The 24,492-nt window shown below is 43.7% G+C and overlaps 2 protein-coding genes across 7 annotated transcripts in view; one reads left to right on the plus strand and one right to left on the minus strand.

Annotated features, from left to right (window-relative positions):
• LACTB (lactamase beta) overlaps positions 1 to 5,817 on the plus strand; it is a 63,091-nt gene extending 57,274 nt beyond the window's left edge. For all 4 annotated transcript variants that reach the window (XM_065558358.1, XM_024101831.3, XM_024101832.3 and 1 more), the window contains exon 6: positions 2,337 to 5,817. In XM_065558358.1, coding sequence (XP_065414430.1) covers positions 2,337 to 2,868 — 532 coding nt within the window. In that variant the 3' untranslated portion in view covers positions 2,869 to 5,817. The remainder of the gene's footprint in view (positions 1 to 2,336) is intronic.
• A 1,530-nt stretch (positions 5,818 to 7,347) lies between these two features.
• On the minus strand, positions 7,348 to 14,223 carry RPS27L (ribosomal protein S27 like). Of its 3 annotated transcripts, none has more exons than XM_005285061.4 (4): positions 12,250 to 14,223; positions 10,574 to 10,682; positions 9,690 to 9,800; positions 7,348 to 8,476 (listed from the first exon to the last, which is right to left on the minus strand). In XM_005285061.4, exons 1-4 carry the CDS (start codon positions 12,253 to 12,255, stop codon positions 8,448 to 8,450), a joined length of 255 nt encoding a protein of 84 aa, XP_005285118.1. In that variant the 5' UTR covers positions 12,256 to 14,223; the 3' UTR covers positions 7,348 to 8,447. The 3 variants fall into 3 exon arrangements, with proteins under 3 accessions (XP_005285118.1, XP_065414436.1, XP_042709744.1); XM_065558364.1 differs by lacking the exon at positions 12,250 to 14,223 and adding an exon at positions 12,183 to 12,242; XM_042853810.2 differs by lacking the exon at positions 12,250 to 14,223 and adding an exon at positions 11,744 to 11,954.
• Between the last annotated feature and the right edge of the window lie 10,269 nt (positions 14,224 to 24,492).

A 24,492-nucleotide genomic window follows, 5' to 3' on the forward strand; every position in this document is an offset into this window, starting at 1 on the left:
GGGTTGGAGCAAACAATCAATCAGCACAGGGAAGAGAATGTCTAGGGTAAAAATTGCTGCAAGGACTCTGATGGTCTTTCTCTGTGGCTGAATACTTGCTGCAACTGATTCTCTTTGCAGCTGGCTAACTCTCTGGCTGGTGCTGTTCAGGAGTTTCTTTTAATCTATAACTTTATAACTCTCTGCGATCGGGTGTATCAGGCATTAGCTGCCTACTGCCAGAGACCTCACTGCCTTGGTATAACCTACCCTAGGAAAAGAAGGGCAATGAGTTTGGACCTCCAGTTGTTTAGAAAGGCCTCGCACAGTCAACTGCTGGCGGAACCAGCAAGTTGTTTTCCTGTCGCAGCTAGAAGGGCTGGGAGCAGGCAAAGGCCGATCAGGCATCAGCAGGCCAGATGATGCAGACTGGCTGCTATCAGATGGCAGTTCTGAGTGAAGTAGAAGAAAGGATCTTCATTCTGCCTTAGCTCACAAAGCCAGGCTTTGTCAGGGGCTAATTCTGACCACACTTCTCTTTTAGGTCAGTGAGAGGCTTTTGATTTATTTTGTGGCATGTGAGCCCCAGACAGGCCATCATGAGTCCAATATCAATTGGACTTTGAATTAGGCATGATCACTTCACAGGACACCCCCAGCTTCAGGCAGGTCCATGACACACTTCTATCAGTATTGCTAAGCCGAGGCCAGGGCCGGCTCTAGGCACCAGCAAAGCAAGCAGTTGCTTGGGGCGGCAGATTTGCAAGGGGCGCAAGAATCCAGCATGAGAGCTGAGAACGAACAGTGGGCCCTGGGAGCTGTAGTTCCTTGCTTAGCTCCCTGCCTATATAGCCAGCCCTGGAGCAGGAAAAGAACTACATTTCCCAGCATTCCCTCGGCCACTAGCAACAGGAAAGGGTGGGGGAAGGAGTATGGAACGTTAATCTGCAGCTTGCTGTGAATGGTAGGAACAGAGGAATAATAAAGGCACCTCAACTTTTCCTCATTTGTGTAGGACAGTCTTATAATATGCATCCAGATATCCTCCAGTCACACAAGCTGAAAATTGTTCCACTTTACTGCAGTTCTGTAACCATATGGGAACCAATCCTGTCTGTGTTCTGTGCACATCCAAAATTCCTGCTGAATGACGCGCCCTGGGAGCGAGTTACCAGTGACCCAGGGCTGGGGCGGCAGGAGGGTGCAGTTGGGGGGGGGGGGCGGGAGGGAGAGGAAGGGCGAGAATCCAGGGCTGGGGTGGAGGGCAGCAAAAAACCTAGAGCCGGCCCTGGCCGAGGCATGGTACATTTTGGCCTGGTCTACACTGGGGGCGGGGAAATTGATCTAAGGTACGCAATTTCAGCTACATGAATAACGTAGCTGAAGTCTACGTATTTAGATCTACTTAACCACAGTGTCTTCACTGCGGTAAGTCGACAGCTGACGCTCTCCCGTCGACTCCGCCTGCGCCTCTCGCCCTAGTGGAGTACCGGAGTCAATGGGAGAGTGCTCAGCGGTCGATTTATCGCGTCTACACTAGACGCGATAAATCAACACCCACTGGATTGATCGCTGCCCGTCGATCCAGCGGGTAATATAGACAAGCCCTTGGTTAGAAAAAAGGAGTCAGCCATATTTGGTGTGACTTGCTTTTGTGGATTGCAGACTCTGAAGATGATTGGAACTTAGGTTTTAGTAATTTTAAATGCATCCCTAAAGTGAGTTTGCAGTGTATGGAGCACACTGATGTTGAACAAAGTTTAGTACTCACTGTCCTTTTGTCTGTTATGAAACACATGCTCTTGAGGACAAATAACAGCCACTGGGTCAGACTATCAGAGCAAGAGTCCTGAGATCCATTTTTAGCAGTATTTACCATCACTGTGCATTTACTGCCTTTATGTGCACAAATATGTATTTAGCCATCTATTGGCCATTGAACTACAAGCCACATACTTTATCCTTCCCCTAACCAATCTCCTACATTACCCTACAGAATCTTACGGCAAGGCTTCTCTGTTGTTTTCTGTCTGGGCTGCAGAACTATGTTCTGCTGCCTTTAGGGTTTTCTGTGCTTGTGGAAGGTGAGCAAGCTTTGGCGTGTTTTTGTATCCTGAATTCTCAAGCTGTTTTTAATCTCTGATAGCTGTAAACTCCATGGCACCAGAAATCCAGAGTGTTGAACTGGTACCTAGTACGTGGCAATTACAACTCCCAGTATTAAAATTGGACTGAATTGTACAGTGTCTTGAGAGTGCGCTGTCTCATCACTGTTTTGCCTTTATTATAACTTAGAAATTTAAAAGATTATTTCCATTTTATTTATGGGTGACAATTAAAACTTTGTTTAATTCTAGGTGTTATGTTTGCAACAAAAAAGGACGGCTCGTAAATGCACCCTATGTGGACAACTCCTACAAGTGGGCTGGTGGCGGCTTTCTTTCTTCAGCAGGTGACCTCCTGAAATTTGGAAATGCCTTGCTGTACAGTTATCAAGTTGGACAGTTTAAAAACAATGCCAATAAACTTCTTCCTGGCTACCTCAAACCAGACACTATTACAATGATGTGGACCCCAGTGCCAAACACTGAGGCATCATGGGATAAGGATGGTAAATATGCAATGGGTTGGGTTGTTGTGGAGAAACAGCAAGAATATGGTTCTTGCAGACAGCAGCGACACTACATCTCCCATACTGGTGGAGCAGTTGGTGCAAGCAGTGTCCTGCTTATTCTTCCTGAAGAGTTGGACTCTGAGGTTATAAACAGTGGGTTAGTGACACCTCCCAGAGGAGTAGTTGTTAATATTATTTGTAATATGCAGTCAGTTTCCCTCAACAGCACTGCCTTAAAGATTGCAAAAGAATTTGATAAAGACAAATTTGCATGATACTTTGATTAAAATATAGTGTAGGTCTGAATAACTGTATTGTTGTATTGAAATAGGAACAAAGTTTAAAAAAAAAAAAAAAGGTACATATGAGCTCCAAGATTGCTAGGAATACACATTTCTGAGAGAATGTATCAGGTTGTAAAGAAATTACCCTATATAACTTTTGTTAGTGGTGCTACATTTTTGTGCATTTGGAAGTCTTCGCTCAGGGAAGTAGCTATATAGTTGCTAACTTATGGAAAAAGGAGAAAAAGGCATTCCAAGAGAACAGTTATTTTGCAAATCACCAATGTTGTAGCAATGTTTTTTTCATATCAAGCCAAGGTACTGACCAGTCAAGACCGATACATATTATTGTTGGCCTTTACCAGAAAGAGGGTGATGTTTACTCTGGTCTTCTAGACATTTTCGTATTAGCAAATAGTTTCCTTAAGTGTAGTAAAAGTAAGGGAAACTTGTATAGAATCAAATAATAAGAAAATGCAAGACTGACTTTATTTATTGCCATGTTATATTTTTCAATTCATGTTGGCCAAAGTTGTGTTCACAAGTATTTTTGAACAGTCACTTTAAAAATAGAGATTTTGCTTTTTAAAAAACATTGAATACAAAGTTTTGTACTTCTGTCCAAAAACAAACCCCACTGAAATTAAACTGAAGTTGCTCCCAGGCTGAGGATGACTGTACACTAGATTCCATCAGAAGCATGTTTTTAGCAGAGTTGTAACTCTCAAATTCCTGTTCAAAATTAGAAAAGGATGAAACTTAACATGGTGAGGTAAGCTCGTCTTTCATCTTTTAGAGGACTGCTTTTCTATTTTAACTGGGCACAAAACAAATGAATGAAGCCAGCCTTCTGGCCCAGTGGTATTCCTTTACTCTTTTGTGTTGGATCAGAATTAAAATATTCTATATAATGAGCAAAATCAAGAGAGATTACTCTTTAATTCAATATCAAAATTCCCATTGACTTCAAGAGGAGCAAGATCACACCTAGAGTATCTCTCACTTCCCAATTCAGAAGCCGTGCAGACAACTCTGCTCAACAGTAATCCCCTCTGGATGAGCAAGAAGTGATGCTGAGAGCTTTCCAAAGGAAATCTCATCTCTTTGCTGTAGAGGCACAAGGAATATTGAATCAAGGATCCAGCACCTAAGGGTGCTCCGTAATGGCTGTGGAGGTTCTCTTCTCTTTTTCTCTATCCAGAGGGACACTAAAGAAAATTAGCTAAATTATCTCTGCTTAGTATTTAGTCATCCTTCACTTAAAAATAATCTACATTATTTCAGAGTCCCCTTTAATCTAGTTTTGACTTGAATATCTTCAATATGGGCAATTATGTTCTTCTTTTTGGCAGATTATTCTATTGTTTAATTAAAACTGTTACAAAAGGCTTCCTACTTTATTTTTTTCTTAATTTTAAATAATTTTGGTTATACTTCATAACAAAAACTTGTCTAAAATTCCCATAAAACCTTGTAGACAAGGACATATTTTATGTATCTCCTTACCACCTTTTTGTTGTTTTTACATGATCATTTTTAATCCAATTTTTTTTTTACTGCAGATGTGTCAAGTTCTTAGTTTCCCCTACTAATTTAACATATTTAGCTCAGATTGAGTTTCTTGGAGTGCAAGAACTGCTTAAATAATCTATTAACTTTGTTCCTTTCATGTGCATCTTTTGGTTAAACTTGTCACCAGCAAAACAATTTTTGATACTGGCTTTGTTAGAGTGACCATGTCTTCCTCGTTCAGTGATGAAGCTGTTGTGTGCCCTCTATTAAAAAAAAAAAATCAGGAATTTTACAAGAACTGTGAAATGTTTTATCATTTAATATATACACTTACTGAAGTTTGAGCAAATGGAAAGGTGGCACAACATGCATATGAGTTAAATATGCATGACTGTATAGGTAATGCAGGAGTTGAGGCATCACCCATGTTCCTTTTGTTCTAATGTAATATTTATTTAGAGATGGCCAAGTGTTCACAGGCTCAAAAGCAATCTGCAGAAGATGATCATGAAGACTTGCTATAATAGTAGCAGATCTTCTGTATTCTTATTTTATGAGTTCTGATTACAATGTAACAATTAATCTGGATTTTAAGTGTACAGAATGGAAAATGAAGCTACGTTAATTCATAGTTCAAGTTTTGGGTTATTTTTGTAACATTTACAGTATGGTCTTAATTCATTTATTTTAGCAAATGTTTTGCTTAATTTTAATGGATTTTGATAAAGCTGTACCTGTAATCCAGAATACTGTTTTAATATTAATAGTAAGTTTAAGTACATTGTTTTTTCTTCCTGTATATCGTGCACAGAGCTTCAGGTTGGTGTAAAAAAAAAGCACTGAACTCCCCCACAGATGTAGTTAGCTACTCACAATGCTACTGCTGCTGTTGATATTGCAGAGCTTGGCTAGCATTCTTATAGCCCCTGTGCTTGCATACTTCACTGGTGATTTATTTCTTCATGAGGTTGCAATACGTCTTTCTCCAGATTAGATCTGGTTTTGCAGGAGCATGCCCTCACCCTTAGTCAAAACCTTAAACATAAAAGTTGCTTTAAAATGAATCTCTTAACACTGATGCAGGTGCCATAGCACTGCTTAGCAATTCTGTTTCTCTACCTGAAGGGGCAGGATACTACAGGCAGTAGCTGAGAGAATATTGGCTTGCCTGTCCCTAACCCTGCTACCATTCTTAACAATTTCACAAAGATTTGACTTCTACCATATGGAGAAATACCATGTCAGTGCTGCTTTCATATTTCTCTTATGTTATAGTTTAAGATAGGACATACCAAGAAATGTATTTTTATTATAGATGATCTATGATATTTAGCAGAATTGTCAGCGGTTTACTTTACACAGATTCCTAATTAAATGTAAATGCCTGTCTAGTATTTGCATGATTATGGTTAGTTATTTTATGCCTTAGTTTAATAAAATGAGTTTTTATTGTTTTTGTTTTGTGCTAAGTGAATTTGCTTCTTGACTGACCAAAGTCAAGAAGCAAATTTTATATCAGTATTAGGTCTATTCAACGTTTTTTAAATTATTTTTTTAATTTACCAAATGTTGGAAAAAAATGCTCATGGAAGCGGAGGATTGGGTTACTTCTAAAGTAGCCAGGAGCTACTTTGACATTTCCATATTGTCAAAATCAGTTCATGTAATTTTTAACCTAAATCTTAACACTGATGGAAAAATATATCCAGTATAAAAACAATGGAGATAAAGGTTGTAAACTTGTAACATTATAATTGGAACGCTCTTTCATAATCTTGAGTATCTAGTGACTTGATAAATGTTGTGCAGTAGCAGAAATCTGTACTGTTTCATAAACAAAACATGAGTTGTTTGCCCTGGATGGCTTAGTTCCTGCAGGGTTCATGAACAGACAATAGCCTATGAGCTATTAAATGCAGAAACACTAAAAGGTAAAACTTCTACTCTAACATGCCGTTGCTTTATTTTTTTCTTTGTCATATAAATACTCTGGAAATAGTGATCTTTGTTTAATGGCTCTTAAAAGTAAAGGTTTTTTTTTGGTTGTGGGGAGGGGGTTTCGGAAAAACAAACTCACTGAACATTGCATTGAATCAGATAAAGATCTAATATAATGTGTATATATACCCAAGCATATTGGTAAGACTACCACAGAGCATACAGCACTAGTGATAGGAAACACCCCAATGTAGATATTTGAAATGGGTATGAAAGCAAGATTCATGGCAAGAAATAAGTTTGAAAACACTTAGCCATCAAAGCTACTAGTGAGAACATTTTACCAGCGTACACATAGCAGTTGCAGACTTTCTATATCCAAAAAGAACATACTTTCAGATACTTACCTCACTGTGGAGGTGATTGTGTTTGATTTTTTTTTTTTTTTTAAAGGCATTCTTTCTTGCTTCTTGAAGGTAAATCATAATCACTGGTCAATGTAATTTCCCTATATGGAAGCATTACGGGAGTTTACATCTCATTTAAACTACTGCCAACAGCCAGGATTAGACAGAATGACAAGATGGATTATTCAGCTACTCTGGTTTGGCAGTACTTAGTTATTCGGTGTTGTCTTAAAATCTCATGTGTGAAAGGGGTATCAAACACTAGTTTTAGCTTGTGCTTATATCTAGAAAGAAATGCCCATGAGGCAAGTAAGACAATTCTAACAGTCTGTGGGCAGTGTTTAGCCAACCTAAGGCAATTTGACACATCAAATCTGACTTGAGTTACTTTGCTCTTAAATAATCCTGTTTGTCATGAAATCTCAATATGGTTTAAAGTCAGTTGATCCCTACATAACTATTACATATTCTACCAATTGACACAAGCCACTTTGTGTTTTTCTTAAAGGTACATACATACTAAGGATTTTTTTTAAAAACGAGGAGATGGACACTAAGAATTCATGCTCACTTTCAAAGAAGTGCAGTAAAACATCTCACAAACTGATGCAAATACAGTATCAAGCATTATTTTTTATTGATTTTAAGCTGACATCATGCTCTTACCACAAAAGAATACAGTTTCAATTGGAAAAGACAATTTCCAATGCCAGTCAAATGACAAGAAGACATACTTAATTTATGCAATTTTGAAAAAAGTTCTGTTTACATATAAGTCAAGACATTACTATAAAATTATTCTTCTTAAGATACAGATTTAAGAATGCACTGTTTACATGGCTTACCATGTAAAGAAATAACTGAAATGTCAATTCTGTTAGTATTCCATGGCAATTTAGAAAGAGAAGCAGTCCTTTTAAGAACAAAAGCCAACCAATTTTTTTTCTTGCTCAGGTGAACTGGTTAATTGTTATGCATAATATCTTTTCAGAATTTAAAATGCTAGTTCGTGGTCTTATAACAGGATAAAACCTCTTTAAGAGCAATTTACTAGACTTAACAAGCATTATACCAAGATACTTTATTTTCTAGATTAACCCTGTCACAGAATGGAACTAATTTTTTGAATTGAATTTTATTCATTTCCTTGTGACTGGATGCCATTCACAGCTCTCTAATAGGTATTTGTTCATATACCATATCCCCTATGCATAGAGAATGCTTTCCAGTTTTCCTATGGAAAAGTGTTTGCTTTATATACCCATCGAGCAATTTTAACCCCATGTATCACAACAGTGGCATTAAAAAAAAAAAGCTTAAATATAGGAAATGTATTCCTACAGCAATCTCCATTTGTAAGTGCACAGGCACTTGCCTTTCATTTCTATAGCTGATATAGCAGTGGTGATTAGTCAGTTTATAATTAACAAAACAGTGTGCAGCAAGTCTTAAGTTCCGATTCTTGTGTGGAATGGCATCACCCATTCAAAATACAGTAATAAAAAGCTATAAAAATAGAGCTCAATTACCCATAGACTTCCAGGAAAAATCTGCACATTAAGACGTTTTATTGGGGGGGCAGGGAACAAACACCAGGTAACTACTAGTGTTTCTTACAAAGTTGAACAATTAACTTGTTAGATTAACTGACATTTTTGAACAGATAAGGCTTCCAGGAGCATATAACATGAGTCATGTTGGCAAAGGGAGCATTCAATGTTGCTTTCTTCTAAATGAGCAACCTGTAAACAAATCACATAAAAGGATATCAAACTGGGATAGTCCTTAAGTTGTTATAGGAGACAACCCTGAGACCATCCTATTGCCCGTGCCATTTCTGTAGCTGAGTTTACATAAATAATAGGTTTAATTTACTTTTTCTCTACAAGACATTCAAGTGAAAAATTAGCATTTCAGATCAGGCCTAATCTGATTATAATAATGACATAGCTACATTTTTACATCTCTATGTGCAGTGAAAGGGGCTTTATGCCTATGCCATTGAAAACTTAACTTTGCATCTTTTTAACAGCAGATCTCCTGCTCTCTCCTCCAATGGCAAACACCCTAAATTGCAGTGATTTCTCTGGTAAGGGTGGGATGTTCTGTAGCTTGGTCAGCCAGCATCCTTATTCCAGGCACCCTGCACTCCTGTAAACTCTTCTGTGAATGTACATAGATGCAGTAATACTATTTAATGCCTATATATCCACAGTTGTTGGCCTGTTTTACCACTGAAAAGTACAGCCCAGAAATCAACTTTAAACGCATATATTTAATCTCTTTTCGGGGAAAAAAAGTAACCTCATGGGGGTTTTTTATACCTCTTTTCATATCTTACGCATTTTGCTACACTTAAACAGTAACAAGTTAACCACTGGTTCTACCCCAGTTATCTATGCAAACAGAGCAGCCATTATTTACTCAACTATAGTTTGACAAAAACAAATTTTAATCACAGGGAATGTTAACCAAGGAATCTTGCTGATACTAGGGGGAGAGGGCAAGCAGAGACTGTTTTAATCTGACAGCAGTACCCCCCAGCATAACCCAGGGATTTAAATCTCATAACCTTCAGGTTCAGAAGTAAATGAACCATACTATAAGCTTTGGCCATATGCTTTCCATTACTGTTAATCTAAAAGGAATTACAACTCAAGAGTATAGGGAATTGTTAAAGCCTATTCAGGGTGTTTAATTTATATGGTATTTGATTAATACTGGTTTAGTTACACCGTCCTTATAGAATACAAAAAAGACAAGCTGCAGATACAGTTGCAATCCAGCTCCCAATTTACCAGAAATCAACACTTCTCAGGGATTTGAAGAATATTGTTCATTTTCAGTCTCTGGTTTTTAAGCCACAGAAAAAATTAAACCTTTAGCACTTTGCAAGTACATTAATGCACAACCTTCAAAAGGAATAAAACTGGCTTATTAAACATACTCCTTTACCTTCTGTAAGCCTGGCCTTTCCTCCAGTAGGCTGGCACAACACAGTTGAGCACCCAACACACAGAACCACTGTCTGAGCATGGCTGAACACTGTGGTGATCTTGTAGCATCCTAAAAGGGAATATTGGTAGACTTCATTAAAGTGACCCAGGTTAAATGTTTAAAGAGACATAGCAAAGTCTGCATCTATTTGGTTTACAACCTTCCTCCAACAAAAAGTTGGCAACTGCAAGATACTAGACAATGAAATTAAAAGTGCCTGATATTAGCAGTTGGACATTGCCTACCACAATAGAAGTTACTCTAGGATGACACACAACTGTTTTACTGAATCAAGCCTCTGAAGCCTTGTCTACAGTATCTAGTTAATCTCTCACTATTATGACTCCATCTGGTCAGAATTAGAGATAACTAATTAAAATGCCAAGAACTAGCTTACATTCATACTCCCATTATTAGTACCACCAGTGCATTTGGAATAATTGAAGATTAACAAAAGTACAACTATGAGTTTCTCCTGTTTTGAGTCACCTGAACAACAGCCTTTCGTTGCCAAAACCCCATCCATTTCACTCAAACTTTTAATATACATTTGGAAGAAAAATCTAAGAGCCTGAAGCGTAAGAGAGCTCCCAAGTCAGTCCTCTGGCAAAAACAAAGTGAAATCCTGATATTTCTAATGTAAGAAGCAAGCAGAAGTGTTCTGAAAAAAACCCCAAACCCTCTTTATTGGAGCACAGAAAGTACACCCATATTCCCTTTTATAGCAGGTTTACATCACAATTAGGAATGACATTTCATTGACCTTTCGTTATCAGTCTTCACTGCATATAAGTTTCATTACGGTTATGCATAATGAAAGGGTAAAGCTCTTAAATATTTACCTGGACACTTTACATCCATAAAGTAGGAATTTGGACTCTGCACCAGACGTTTCTTTTTGTGCTTTCTCTTCTCCTCCTCTAGAGATGGATGTGCTATGTCTCTATCCAACTAGATTTAATAGCAAAGAAAGGGTAAGTCATGGTATTGGATGGTAAATACTGCTCAATCCAGTTACATCAGTTGGATGGGAGACTTCCTGTTGACGTTATGCTGCTGTTTTGTTCCTAGTTAGTATATGCATATTAATGCGCAAATTCCAGTGCATTAAAACTAAACCACAACATATGTAAGCATTTGTGTGTTAGAAGCAGCTGCAATACCATCATTACCTTTGGAGATGGTTATTGTAATGTAAAAGAACATGCACTATACTAGGACACACACTATTACATCATTCTTACCAATGCAATGTCTCACAATATTGAACTAGCTGCATGAATGAATTCATCACTCTTGACTAAAAAAATCAGATGTGAGCAGTGGAATAAACAAAACTGGCAATGATTTCTGGATAGTTTGTTTCAGAAAGGAATTTCCAGTTCTACAATCTATCTTGGTGTCTAAAAATCAGTTTGAAGGCATCAGGCTGCCATCACTGGAAAGGATAAATCGGTTATAGAAGAGGCATTTCTGCACAAACAAAACAGGAATGCCTGGAAGAAACAAAGCCGCTAAAACCCTGCATAGTGGAACAGATGATTAAAGAAAACTCCTAAAACCTAGGCCACTGAGCTAGCTAAAGGTAGCTGGAGTGTAGCCAATAGGCCAAGCCCAGTATCATGTGACTGATTGTTCCTTGAACTGCTTTTCAAAAGACAGCCCCACAGCTGCCACCTGGTAATCTAATGGTTCAGAACAGATTAAACCAATTAAGAACCCAACCCTCCCAAAGTGCAAACAAGTGTCCTCCATGTTACCACAGCAGAAATGAAACGGGAGGCACCGTGGTCTAGAGGGGGCTCAATCCTCCTGTCCTTGACTTGAATGACCAAACGTTGTCTTCACTAGAGCAGGCTGACATGTAACACCCCCTCCCCGACTCCCTCCTGGCAGAGATAGTCCACACTCAAGATAAAGGGAGAGGAAGAGGGATTTGGCCAGGTCTCACAGCGGGGCTCCTAGCACTCTCAGCCCCACTGCAGCGCAGAAGGGCCCCTGGATTAATAGACCCCAATACAGGGCAGGACGGGAGAGCGAAGCAGTCACGGCCGTGGCGCTCTCACTCCCCTTTGGCGCAAGGCTACTATATTCTGAGAATCCAACGTGAGAAGCCTGTAACCGGCGTCCCGGCACGTGCGAAGGTCACTAGGCGCCCTCAGGCTCCCATGAGCACGCGGGCGCCCTCCTAACGTCGCCGCCCCCCTCCCTCCAAAATTCCACGGGTGTCGGTTACTCCGTCCCGTTAGTGTCACGTGGCCGCGCCCCCTCCCCAGTGTCCCTCCCGCCCAGCGCAGTGGCAGGATAATCCTCCCCCGCCCACATCTATCCAGGTCACGAGGGGAGGGTTGCCCGTGAGCGGCCCACACTGCGGGCCCCTGGAGCTGGGTCCCATACACAGGGCTGTGGGAGGGGGGCACATTCCCCTGGCCGCAATCTGAGGCCCCTCACCCCACCCTTCAGGGGGCTGCTAAGGTGATTCACTCCGGGTCCCAACGCTGTAAACAAAACAACTCACAGGCATGTTGTCTCTCCAACCGGAAGTACCCTTCGACTGACTGAGCAGCGAACGGGGCGGGCCTGTCGGGCCACAGCAGCGAATCGGGGCTCATAGTCCGACTTCCGCTTCCGGGAGGCGGCGCGCAAGAAGCGTGGTGGTCTTTTCTCTATGGTCCACGTGGCGCTCTTATTCCTCCTGCGCCGGGCCTTGGTGATCCTCTGCCTTGGAGAGTGGCAGGAACCCGAGCGCTTTTCTCCCCACTTCCCCCGCGTGAGTCCTGCCGCCTCCCCGGGACTTGCGCTGCCATATGGAGCTCGTTAGCCAGCCTGGATCCCGGGCGCCAGCAACGTCCGGCCCGAGTCCCGCTTGCAGCTGCCCACACAGACAGGACGGAGGTGGTCACAACCCCAGGGCTCGCGGCCTGATACGCAGCCCTGATCCCAGCAGACCCACGCCAATGGTGTGCTCCGGGGATGGAGGACTAGTCACTGGGCACCCCTTCCTTAGAGGGCCCCAAGGCCTGACTGCCCCTGCGGAGACCACAAGGCCCAGCACCCAACGCTGAGGCTAGCCCTTCAGCGGTGACCAAGCCAGTCCCACAGAGACAGCAGGCGAGCCTCAGCCCTGGCTCTCTACAGTACAAAACATTGGCGCTACAAAACGTCTCTTCTACCAAGAAAACCTCCACCTCATTCTGTAGGAAGTGGCCCAGGACCCTGTCCTGCAGTGGTTCTCAACCTTTCCAGACTGCTGTATCCCTCTCAGGAGTCTGTTTTGTTTTGCGTACCCCAAGTTTCGCCTCACTTAAAATGACTTGCTTATAAAATCAGACATAAAAATACCGAAGTGTCACAGCACACTAATAATGAAAAATTGCTTACTCTCTCATTTTTACCATATAATTATAAAATAAATCAATTGGAATATAAATATTGTACTTACATTTCAGTGTGATACTTGAGCCTGTGTTTCACTTGTGAGCCTTGTCTGAAGCCCAAGCCCTGCCACCTGGGACTGAAGTGTGGAACTTAACTTTGCAGCCCCTAATGCTGGCCCTGCACTTGCGACCCCCTAAACCTGTCCAGGTTGAGAAACTGATCTAGAAGAGTTGAGTACCCCCTGGAAGACCTCTATGTACCCCCCCAGGGGTATGCATGCCCCTGGTTGAGAAACACTGTAGTAGTGTTTCAGGCCATTATATAGGCTTTCCACTTTTAATAGTTTCTTCTCTAGGGCACACAGATTGAGTTATGACACAATAACATTAAGCTGACTGTTTCTCAATGATCTGATGTGTTGATGGTAGGGGCATTTTAAACATTATTGTATAATTTTTAGATTAAAGCACTTATAATACAAATTGCATTATAAATGCTTTAATCTGAAAAGACTCAGCTAACACTTTGCTCTGTTTACTGTCCTGCTAGTTATCAGTACAGAGCAGCTGACTCCAATTCTTGCTTTGTAACTCTTTCCTCTCTCTTCCGGTCTTTTGCCTTCAAATGTATCCTATTTACCTGTAGGTTGAAAATAAAAATGTAACAACCAGATGGTTCAGTTTTGGGAGGAGGATTATAAAATCCTTCGACCAAGACAATACCTTCATTATCCATAACACACCAAAGGAATGACAAAGCATTTGAAATATCCTCCTTTTCCCCTCCTACATTACCATTCCCTTATAATTTTTCTCCTGCTAGGACACTCTAATGCCGAATGAAGATTTTTGAGTTAGAGTTTACCTTAAAAATAGAGGTTTTTAGGGAAGCAGAGGCAAAGCTGCATCATCCAAAAGCAGGATGTCTGCACCATGGTTGACCTGGTTCTCTATTTTCAGTTTATTTAGAGCTTCATTTTGTAGTGTTCGCTGCTTACTGTGTGAAAGTGTGAGTGCCTGCCACTGTCAGCTCGGTGCTCAGAATGTCTCCATAGATCCCTCTGTGCACCCCCTTAAAAGCAAAGACTACAGCTGCAATTCAAACGTTAAAAAAATAAAATACAAGTTAATTTTGTTACAGAATAGGAACAGAAAATTAAAGATGTTAAACAGCAACTGTGTAAAGGGATAACTTGAAAGATTCCTGAAGATGGATTGGAAACATCAAGGCCCAGTATAATAGTAGGTTTGTTTAGGAAAAGGTGACTGAAAACTTTTTGTTGTCTAACAGCTGAAGCTGAGCTTCTCTAAATACATGCCTCATAGTGTCCTTTTTCTGGACTATCCCTTTTTGCATATAATCCTTCTCCATTGCAGTTGCAAGGCAGAACTTACCCCGTTTCACTCAGTTCTGCTCCATTCACTGCCTTCTGAAGCTGGGATATTTTTCTGAGGTTCACTCCCTGGTGTTGTCAGAGTATATGGTGGATTTTGATTAGAAAGGTGTAGTGCTTATGTCAGTGTAGTTAGGGTGACGCAGTGTCCGTGTAGACACTGCCTTACTTACACTGGCTGTTGACTGTCATTCTTGACAGTTTCAGGGCTGCCTCTGGCTAAGAGCTGCATGGGGCTCCTAGCTGGAGCTGTGAAATTGACTAGAATATCAATTTCACAGCTTCTAGGCTCCTGCTGTGAAATTGAGTGGTGTTCACAGCAAACTCTCCTGGTGAGAACATGCACTACTGGCAGAAGGAGGGTAGTGTGGACACCAGCAGCCAATTAAATTACTGCTGTGGCTGAGCCGATTGGCCTAAATTAAGTCAACCTAATTTTGTACTGTAGACAAACCTCTCGAAAGAAATACTTATTGAGTGATCATTAAAATGACTTCACAATAATAATTTAATTTCTAATGGCTTGTTTAAAAGAGGGAAATTTATACAGGTGTAACTAGATTGATGTTACAGGCAGATTTCCACACTGTAGATCTAAGTTCAATTAATACTTAAGTTCTTCTTCGAGTGATTGCTCATGTCCATTCCACAATAGGTGTGCGTGCCCACCATGTGCACTGGTGCCGGAAGCTTTTCCCCTAGCAGTACCCATAGGGGAACACCCCTAGCAACCCCTGGAGTAGCACCACCATGGAGTGGTATAAGGGGCACTGCGCACTTCCCCCACTCTCAGTTTCTTCTTGCCACCAGTGACAGTGCTTCAGAACTGCTGTGCTCCAGCTCTGCTCTGTAGCTTTCCCTGGTTGGACTGTCATTTAATTCTGTAGATAGTTAGTACCTATAGTTTAAAAAAAAAAAAACTATAGATAGTAAAGTAAAAGAACCGCGCCCAGGTCGGGGCATGCCCCGTGCCCCAGGCTTTAAGTCATGCGATACTTGTAAACGGCCTATGCCCAGAAGTGACCCGCACACTAGCTGCTTACACTGTCTTGGGGAAACCCACATCAGTGACCGCTGCAAAATTTGCAGATCATTTAAGCCTCGGACCAAGAAGGAGCAGGATATACAGCTCCGAGCTACATCAATGGAGTCAGCCCTCACCCTGACACCGCAACGCCGAGTTGGCACCGAGCACTGTAGCATTGATGCACAGCAGCCCAGCGGTGCCTTCCACCCGCCAGCACAGCTCCCCTTCCACGGGACACTGTAAGAAGATGAAGAAGCAATCTTCTCCGTCAAGGCACCGGGGCAAGGTTGGGGGTGAGATTAGACCCGCGCTGGGCAGCTCTCGATCCCCCTCGGCCTCGTGGCCTCCGACTCAGGCAGAGCGGAGTAGCCCAGCCCACTCTGAGCCAACCTTCCCAGACACCAGTGGCCACATACGGGTGCCCTCCACGCCGGAGGCCCTGCAGGCGGCTCGAGACATAATGTCTCTCCTGGTACCGGCTACACCGACCCCAGCAGCTCCCCAGTCCAGAGCCAAGCCCACCACCCGGGCAGTACCGGTCCCAGGAAGGTTCCCGATGCCACTCTTCGCCAAGTGACCACCCGCTGGCAGCCCGCACCAGTCTCCGTCAACCCCCACCCGATTGTCTGGTTGAGTGCTGAGCAACAGGGAATCGAGGCACCGCACCACATCTGGGGAGTGTAGGCCTCAAGGTCAGAGCATGCCCCGCCAGGACTGGGTCCGACAGCACTGGAGGTTGCTAACTCCGAGAAGCCACCATAGCCCCTCGCAGTACTGAAGTCAACGCCACTCACGCTCTTCGCCCCGGTCAAGGTCCCCAGCACGGCACCACTTCCGCAGCCCTAGGCATAGATCGCCGGCAATGGGCCGCCACAGATCCGCCCGACGGAGCCATTCGCGGAGCAACCATTACAGATGGCACTCCCACTCCTCTACACCGGACTCACGGTCTCGAGCCCAGCACCTCTCACAATGTCGCTACTCGTCCCCATCCCGGGATAGTGGTCGTTCGTATGCCAACCCAGCCTCCCCTTGGAGCCGGCAGTCAGCGGTCCACACGAGTCCGGCAGGACAGCCTGCCCCAATGGTGCAGCAGAAAGTGCAATGGCACCAGGCTCCCTGGCCAGCGCCTTGGTACCAGTGGACCCCATGGGCCCCGACGCAGCCCCCGACGCAGCCCCCGCAGGTGGCTCGCTCGGTAGCCAGGTCCTCAGACAGACCATCAGCCTCCCTCTCTCAACCCCCCAGGCACCTCCTCCAGACCCCCCAGGTAGGCGGAGCACTCCTCCCTGGCCCCGCAGTCAGAAGGGGACCAAGCGCTGGGGACTGCGGCACCGGTGGGAAGGCAAAGCACCACGCCTCCATCCTCATCATCCCCAGATGAGGCCATCACGGCACCTCCTCCTCCTGTTCCCCAGGAGGACACAAAAGCCCATCAGGAGCTCCTAAAGAGGGTGGCCTCAAGCCTCGATCTATAGGCTGAAGAGGTGGAGGAGCCTTCGGACTCCCTCTTTGATGTTCTGCCAGCCACAGCGCCAGGCAGGGTGGCCCTCCCTCTCCATGAAGGGGTGGCAAAAATCTCCACTGCCCTGTGGCAAACCCCATCTTCCTTGCCCCCCCATCTCTAAAAGGGCAGAGCATAAGTATTTTGTGCCCACTAAGTGGCACAAATATCTCTACACTCACCCCACCCCCAACTCCCTGGTTGTTGAGGCGGTCAACCGTAAAGAGTGCCAAGGCCAGCCCGTTCCCACCCCTAAGAATAAGGACTCAAGGAGGCTGGCCTTGTTTGGTAGAAAGCCTTATTCCTCTTCAAGCTTCCAGCTGAGGGTGGCAAACCACCAAGCCCTGCTGGGCAGGTATGATTTTAAACTCAGGTCTCAATGCCAAGGTTTACGGACTCCCTCCCTGAATGTGATAGGAAGGAGTATAATGCCATGGTGGAGGAGGGCACCACTGCTGCCAGAGCAGCCCTTCAGGCCGCCTCGGACACGGCAACAAGAACCATGGCCTCTGCGGTGTTCATGCGGAGGGTGTCGTGGCTCCTCTTGTCCGGGTTGTCCAATGAGGCACAGAGCTTACTGCAGGACCTCCCCTTCGATGGCAAGACCCTGTTCGTGGAGCAAACAGACGTGAAATTACACAGTCTCAATGACTCTCGCACAACCTTAAAGACTCTTGGCCTCTATGCCCCAGCCAGGACCAAGTTCAAGCCTCAACAGGCCCCCAGCCAAGCCACCCACTCCCAATACGAACCTTCTTACAAAAAATCCAGGAACTATAAGAAGCGTCCACAACGGCAGTCTCAGCCTGCCCCCCAGCCTGGCCCCTCTAAGGGCAAGCAGGCAGGTAAGCACTCATTTTGATGGGACACCCAGGGACGACTTACCAGTCTGCACCAGGGATCTGTACACCCTACCCTTCTCCAACCGTCTTAAACATTCCTCCCGGAGTGGTCATGACTGACCTCGGACCGATGGGTCCTCAACACCATCTCCCAGGGCTATACCTTCCAATTTCTCTCTACCCCACCTATCAACCCTCCTTCCCCATCCCTCTTCAGGGACCCCTCTCATGAGAGCCTACTCGAGGAAGAGGTCAGGCGGCTCCTGCACCTGGGAGCGGTGGAGGTGGTGCCTGCGGAGTTCAGGTACAAAGGATACTATTCCCACTATTTCCTTATCCCGAAGGCCAAAGGGATCCTCAGGCCCATCCTGGACCTGCGAAGCCTAAACCAGTACATGGTAACACTCAAATTCTGCATGGTCTCCCTGGCCTCCATTATTCCCTCCCTGGATCTTGGAGACTGGTATGCCGCCCTCGATCTCCAGGACATGTACTTCCACTTTCACATATTCGAGGGGCACAGGTGTTTCCTCCACTTCGGGGTAGGACAGGAACACTACCAGTTCACCATCCTTGCGTTTGGCCTCTTGACGGCACCCAGAGTCTTCACAAAGTGTATGTCTGTGGTGGTGGCCTACCTCAGACGTCGGGGGGTCCAGATCTTCCCCTACCTCGACGACTGGCTGGTCGAAGGCAGCTCCAGCCAGGTCTCAGGTACAGGACCACGTAACACTCCTCCTGTCCAAATGTACCACGCTGGGGCTGCTGGTAAACAACATCAAATCCACGTTGGTACTGGTACAACAAATAGAGTTCATTGGCGCAATTCTTGATGCGACATCGGCCAGAGCTTCCCTCCCGCCGGACAGGTTCGAAACCTTGAGGGATCTCATAAGGGCGATCACCAGGTTCCCTGTGACAACTGTCAGGGCGTGCCTCCAACTCCTGGGTCACATGGCAGCATGCACGTACGTGGTATGCCATGCCAGGCTCAGAATGTGGCCCCTTCAGCTCTGGCTGATCTCGATGTTCTCCCAGTCCAGAGACAGGTTGGACAAAGACCTCACCGTGCCTGAGTCCGTACTAGCCTCCCTCCTTGGTGGACCTCCCCGGACAACATGCTCCGAGGGGTCCCATTCAGGAACTGCTCCCCTACCATAGAATTGGTGTCCGATGCGTCGACTTGGGGTGGGGAGCCCATTTGGGAGACCTCCAGACCCAAGGCCAGTGGTCCGCACAGGAACTAGACCTGCACATAAACGTCAAAGAACTCCAAGTGGTCCGTCTGGCTTGCGTGGCCTTCCATTTGTGCCTTACAGGCAGGGTGGTCAGAGTTCTCACAGACAACACGGCCCTGATGTTCTACATGAATAGGCAAGACAGGGCATGCTCCACAGCCCTCTGCCAGGAAGCCCTCTGGCGGTGGGATTTCTGCCCACAATATCAACTTGGAAGCCCACAATATCGCCCACAGTCTCAGCTTGGAAGCCCACCACTTGCTGGGCATCTGGAACTCTTGAGCGGATCACCTGAGCCAGGACTTCTCCTTCCAGCACAAGTGGTCGCTCCACCTGGAGGTGTCTCACATGATCTTCCGAACGTGGGGCACTCCCCAAGTGGACCTCTTCGCAACCAGGCAGAACTGCCGGTGCCCCGGGTTCTGCTCTAGGAGGGGCCTGGGCAAGGGCGCGATTTCCAACACCTTCCTTCTGTCCTGGTTGGGTCAGCTGCTATATGCCTTTTCCCCAATTCCGTTGATCAGCAAGGTCCTGGAAAAAATCAAGACGGACAAGGCTCACATCCTCATGATTGCCCAGGCATGGCCCAGACAACATTGGTACGGGACTCTTACAGCCCTGTCCATTGCCCCCCCGTGGCAGCTGCCAACCTGCCCAGACATTCTCTCTCAGGACCAAGGTCACCTCCTCCACCCCAACCTTGCAGCCCTCCACCTCACGGTGTGGCTGTTCATTTGTTAGACCAAGAGGAAAGGACCTGCTCGGAGGGCATACAATGAGTCCTACTAGAAAGCAGGAGGCTCTCCACGCATCAGGCTTATCTGGCAAAATGGTCAAGGTTCTCTCAATGGGCTGCCCCACTCCAGTTAATACTGGATTACCTCCTTCATCTCTGAGCCCAAAGCCTAGTGCACTCGTCCATCAAGGTGCATCTGGGAGCCATATTGGCCTTTCACCTGCCTGTACAAGGCCACACAGTATTTTCTCACACCATGACTGGTCGATTCCTTAAGGGCTTGGATTGCCTCTTTCCTTATGTTTGGCCCCCTGTTCCACAGGGGGCCCTGAACTTGGTTCTGACCAGGCTGACAGGACCTCTGTTTGAGCCACTTGCCACATGCTCATGGTCCCACCTTTCTTCTGGCAATCACGTCTGCTAGGAGGGTCTCAGAGCTCCGGGGTCGCTAGGGGAGCTCCCCTACAGGTACTGCTAGGGGAAAAACTTCCGGCCCTGGTGCACGTGGCGAGCATGCACACCTACTGTGGAATGGACATGAGCAACACATCTTGAAGAACACCAGTTGCGGAAAAGGTAACTGTCTTTTCACTTAAATGGCATGTTTGATCTAGAGGCTGCTGGCCTGGGGTCTTACCTGTATTACAAGTTGAAGCAGTTTAAGAAAAATCTGTTTTTAGATTGATTTTAAGTGGACTCTTAAATGGATTTTAACTTGTCATATTGATTTAGCTTAAATTGTCAAGGAAATTTTAAGCAGATTAAAAATTATTTGAGTGTCCAGGCAAAGTTAGCATTGATTTAACTGAATTGATTTAGTAGCACACCAAAGATAGCACTGGTTTAACTAAACTGATTTAGTAGCACACACACACACACACACATGCAATTTGTAGCATTTATAAGATTCAAAGTAATGCTTTTCCTTCTTGGGGTATGGGCAGATTGAAAGGTGTGCATATTTAATTAACTTTGCATTGCATTACTAAATTAGTCCATGTAACATCTTCGTAGATAGAGTTCTCTTAATATGCATATGAAAAGAGTTCAAAGTTGCCCATCATTTGTGTAATGAAGAGCACATCTCTGCTTAAAGACCAAAAAATTAAGAATACAGCTAAATCCACTTGCAAGTAACAGCGGGCCTTACAGAAGGCACTGTCACAAGGCCTAGAATGAATCCAGAAGCACCTAGATGCAATGCAGGACTTGCTTACTACAACTGAGAAAAAGATGGCAGATTATTTTGAAGTAATAGATGTAACACTTTCAGGTGATGGCTACCAACTGGTTTTAACTCATAATAGCATCTTCCCAAACCAGTCATTCTTAAGTGCAGAATACTATTATATTTAGTTAGCAGAGTCCAAAAGCTGGAGAACAAAACTCATAATGATGTGCAGTTAGAAGGTGTTTGTGGAAGGTTGAAGCAGTTCTGGGACTTGTGGATTCCACAAGTGTTTAAAATAACAGCATCTAGAAGGGTCCAAGAGCTACCCTTGTATTTCAAACCATTCTGTTGGTGTTTGAAATCTTATAGTCTTACAACAAAGAATTAAAAGCTCCCAGAATTTCTGACCCCTTGAGCAAAAGATCTTGATTTTCTGAGTTTTGCCACTACTGAACAAGTTCTGCATTCAGTGGGCCTAGTGGTTTTGTATCCAGTCAGGCTTTCCCTTGAGGAAAGAGATTTTTGAAAATTGGGAAGTGATGGTATTTGCCAACGAAGACAGTAGAAATGGGAATGAAAGTTGAATTAGATGCATTACTCTCATAAGGATTTCAGATCATTCGAGTATGTGCAGACCAATTACAAATATTTTGTATTTTTCCTCTGTACATAAAATCATTTATTTAGATTTTATATTTGTGACATTTTATATGATATTAGTGAGCATCAAAGGACTATTTTGCTATGCACATCTTTCATGCTTTTCATCCAAGGATCCCCACCCTAGTGCTTTACAAACCATCTGTACTTCATTAAATCTTACAACAGTTCTTTGAGGAAGGTAAGGGCTACATATGTATTACTTCACCCCCCGATGAGTTATTGCCATCTCTTGGGTGGGACTTAGCAGCTGTTTAACAGTACAAAAAGATATGGGTTAACTTAAACCTATTTATAATCAGATGATATGACCAGGGGAATTTAGTTTAAAGTTGAAATTGCCTAGGGTTAATATATGATTTGGGTTTAAGAAAGACTGCATTACCATTCCTTCAACATACAAATCAGCACTACAGACAATCTTTTCTATTTTGTTCCTATGAAAGTGTAACCCTTTAGATGGCTCATAATATTAACTTTCTTCTACTTCCCACCATCCCTAAAAACAAAACAAAAAAAACCCTGTAGTCCCCCATTAGTAGATAGAAATATATCTGTCAAACAGAAATAAAATTTTCTGTCATTGCTCACTTTTGTCTAGCATGTGATGCACAACATTTAAAAAAAATGTAATGCTATAGCAAAGATTGGGTTTGAAGGAGTGGAATTTTTATAGGGCAAACGTCATGGTAGTTGTTAAGGCCTAACAGCTTTAAGAGCTTTGTGAAGTATACAGTTTGTACAGTCGCAGTTTTTACATACTAAACAAAGGCAGGAAAAAATGTAAATATCAGTGAGTTTTCACGACTTGTTTTTAAGGTAATTTTTAAGTTGGTGGTTAAATAAACATCTGTCTTGCAAGACTAGCAAACTGGCACTTTTCCCATTCAGAACTGAGTACAATATTGCAAAGCACCACAGTAATTAAAGAATGAAGTAATTTGCATTATTTTTCTATAAAACTACTCTTGAGTAGCAGATGGTGAACACAAATGTGTTGCTCCAGAGACATATGAAAACCTATCTGTTTCATAAAAGCCTCAGTGACTCTCTTCGTTGCTGAACTAAGCTGATGTGGTAATCTTTAAAAAGGCCCTAATTAGGCTATGTAGCCACTCAGGCCTCAGAAAATAAAATAAATGGAAAATGTTTCAGTGATTAGTTTTTCATTAGTAGTTTCCCCTAATCTGATGGTTCATGCTAGTCTGAAATAATTAACCTATTCAGTTTTATTGCTTCAGTGCCAGATTAGGCTGTCATCATTTATAATCTTAAATCTTGCAATAAATAGCCTAAGAGCCCATCTTAATAACACACACACAGCCCACTACCATTGATGTAGAAAGAAAAAAACTAAGCAACCATATTCCAGAATTTCAGTTTGAACAATGCTGAGCATTACGAGTGTGAAAAAAATCTTGTATTGCTCCATTGGCTTGGCTCTGCTAATGATATCCTGATCTCTCTGAGGTGTTTGTCAGCTGAACAGACTGAGATTTCTGCTCCACTTGTTGACATGATATCCAGTTGTGGAGGTCATATAAAGTTAAATCCTAATATAGCAAACCAAAGGTTAGTTCCAAGTTCTTGTTGAAATAGACTTCCAACTTGTAGAGAATTTGAAACTAGATTTGTCATTGGATTTGTGTTCATAGTTTGTAACTAGTACATCTTGCTCCCATGTCAGGAATCTTACCATGCTTAAACCTTTATTTAACAAGAAAGGTTTGGAATTATGCTGATTGCATTTGTTTCTTCAAGACTTCTTATTAATGTATTTCATTGTTTGGGGCAGCTCCTGATTATATTTTGTCCAAATGCAGAGATCCATATTCTTGTAGGAGGCCAATTAATAGAATGCTTTGGCCCTGTTTTAAGACCCCTACGTTGGTTCCCCCATCAAATTATGGTTTAATTTCAAAGAGTGATTATGATGTTTGATGCATATGATGTATGTTGGCTATCTATGTATGACTGAACCCCATGCATCTCAAGTTCTTTACTTAGTTCAAAATCAGCAGGTAACATAGCTTGTCCTAATGTACGTCTGTGAGAAAGGACCTTTAGCAACTATGGGCCAGGTCCTAGCCCTGTAATCTTGGTGCAGTTGGGACACTTGTCACACAGATTGGCCCTAGACTACCTGTTAGGGAGGGTTTTCCCCATCCTCTCCCCCACATTTCTGGAACCCGTCTTCTCCCTGCAAAGGACTTGGGAATCTGTATGCGATGAGGGGTCATGGTTGCACGTCATCTCCACAACCTCCACCAGTACTATGGAAGGCCTACTCAGAGGTTAGTACAGATTAACTATTGAGCAGAATATCCTTTAAGAAGGGTACCAGGCACCACTGCTTTGTCAGCAGGGCCCCACTGGAGCCATAGTTACAGGAAAGTGAGGGAGAGCTCATAGGGGATTGGAAGGGAAACCGGGGTCTTTAAGGCCAGACTCTTCCCCTCCAGTTAAGGGGCAATCCTTAACTGAATAATTTGGAGCAAACTGTCCCAAAACCATTTCCTGTAGGATTGCCCGTGGGAGAGAACAATCTGTCCCAATGATTTACAATTGTACAACTCTCTCTTTCTGTTCATAGGGCTCAATTTGTTACAGCTTTTGAAACTAAATTAAAGCAGTAGTTCTTTCATATTGCTGTCAGTTGTTTTTATAGTTTTGTTTATTTTGATAGAACCCTGTGACATCCTGTGAAGGACACTGTAGAAGTGCATAATGATGCTGACTCACTCCAGAACATTACAGGTAGCAAATGAAAGAAGAAAATACTGACATATTAACAGTACTTAAAAGACTTTGG

This window comes from Chrysemys picta, chromosome 10, assembly GCF_011386835.1.
Source record: "Chrysemys picta bellii isolate R12L10 chromosome 10, ASM1138683v2, whole genome shotgun sequence".
Lineage (NCBI taxonomy): Eukaryota > Metazoa > Chordata > Testudines > Emydidae > Chrysemys > Chrysemys picta.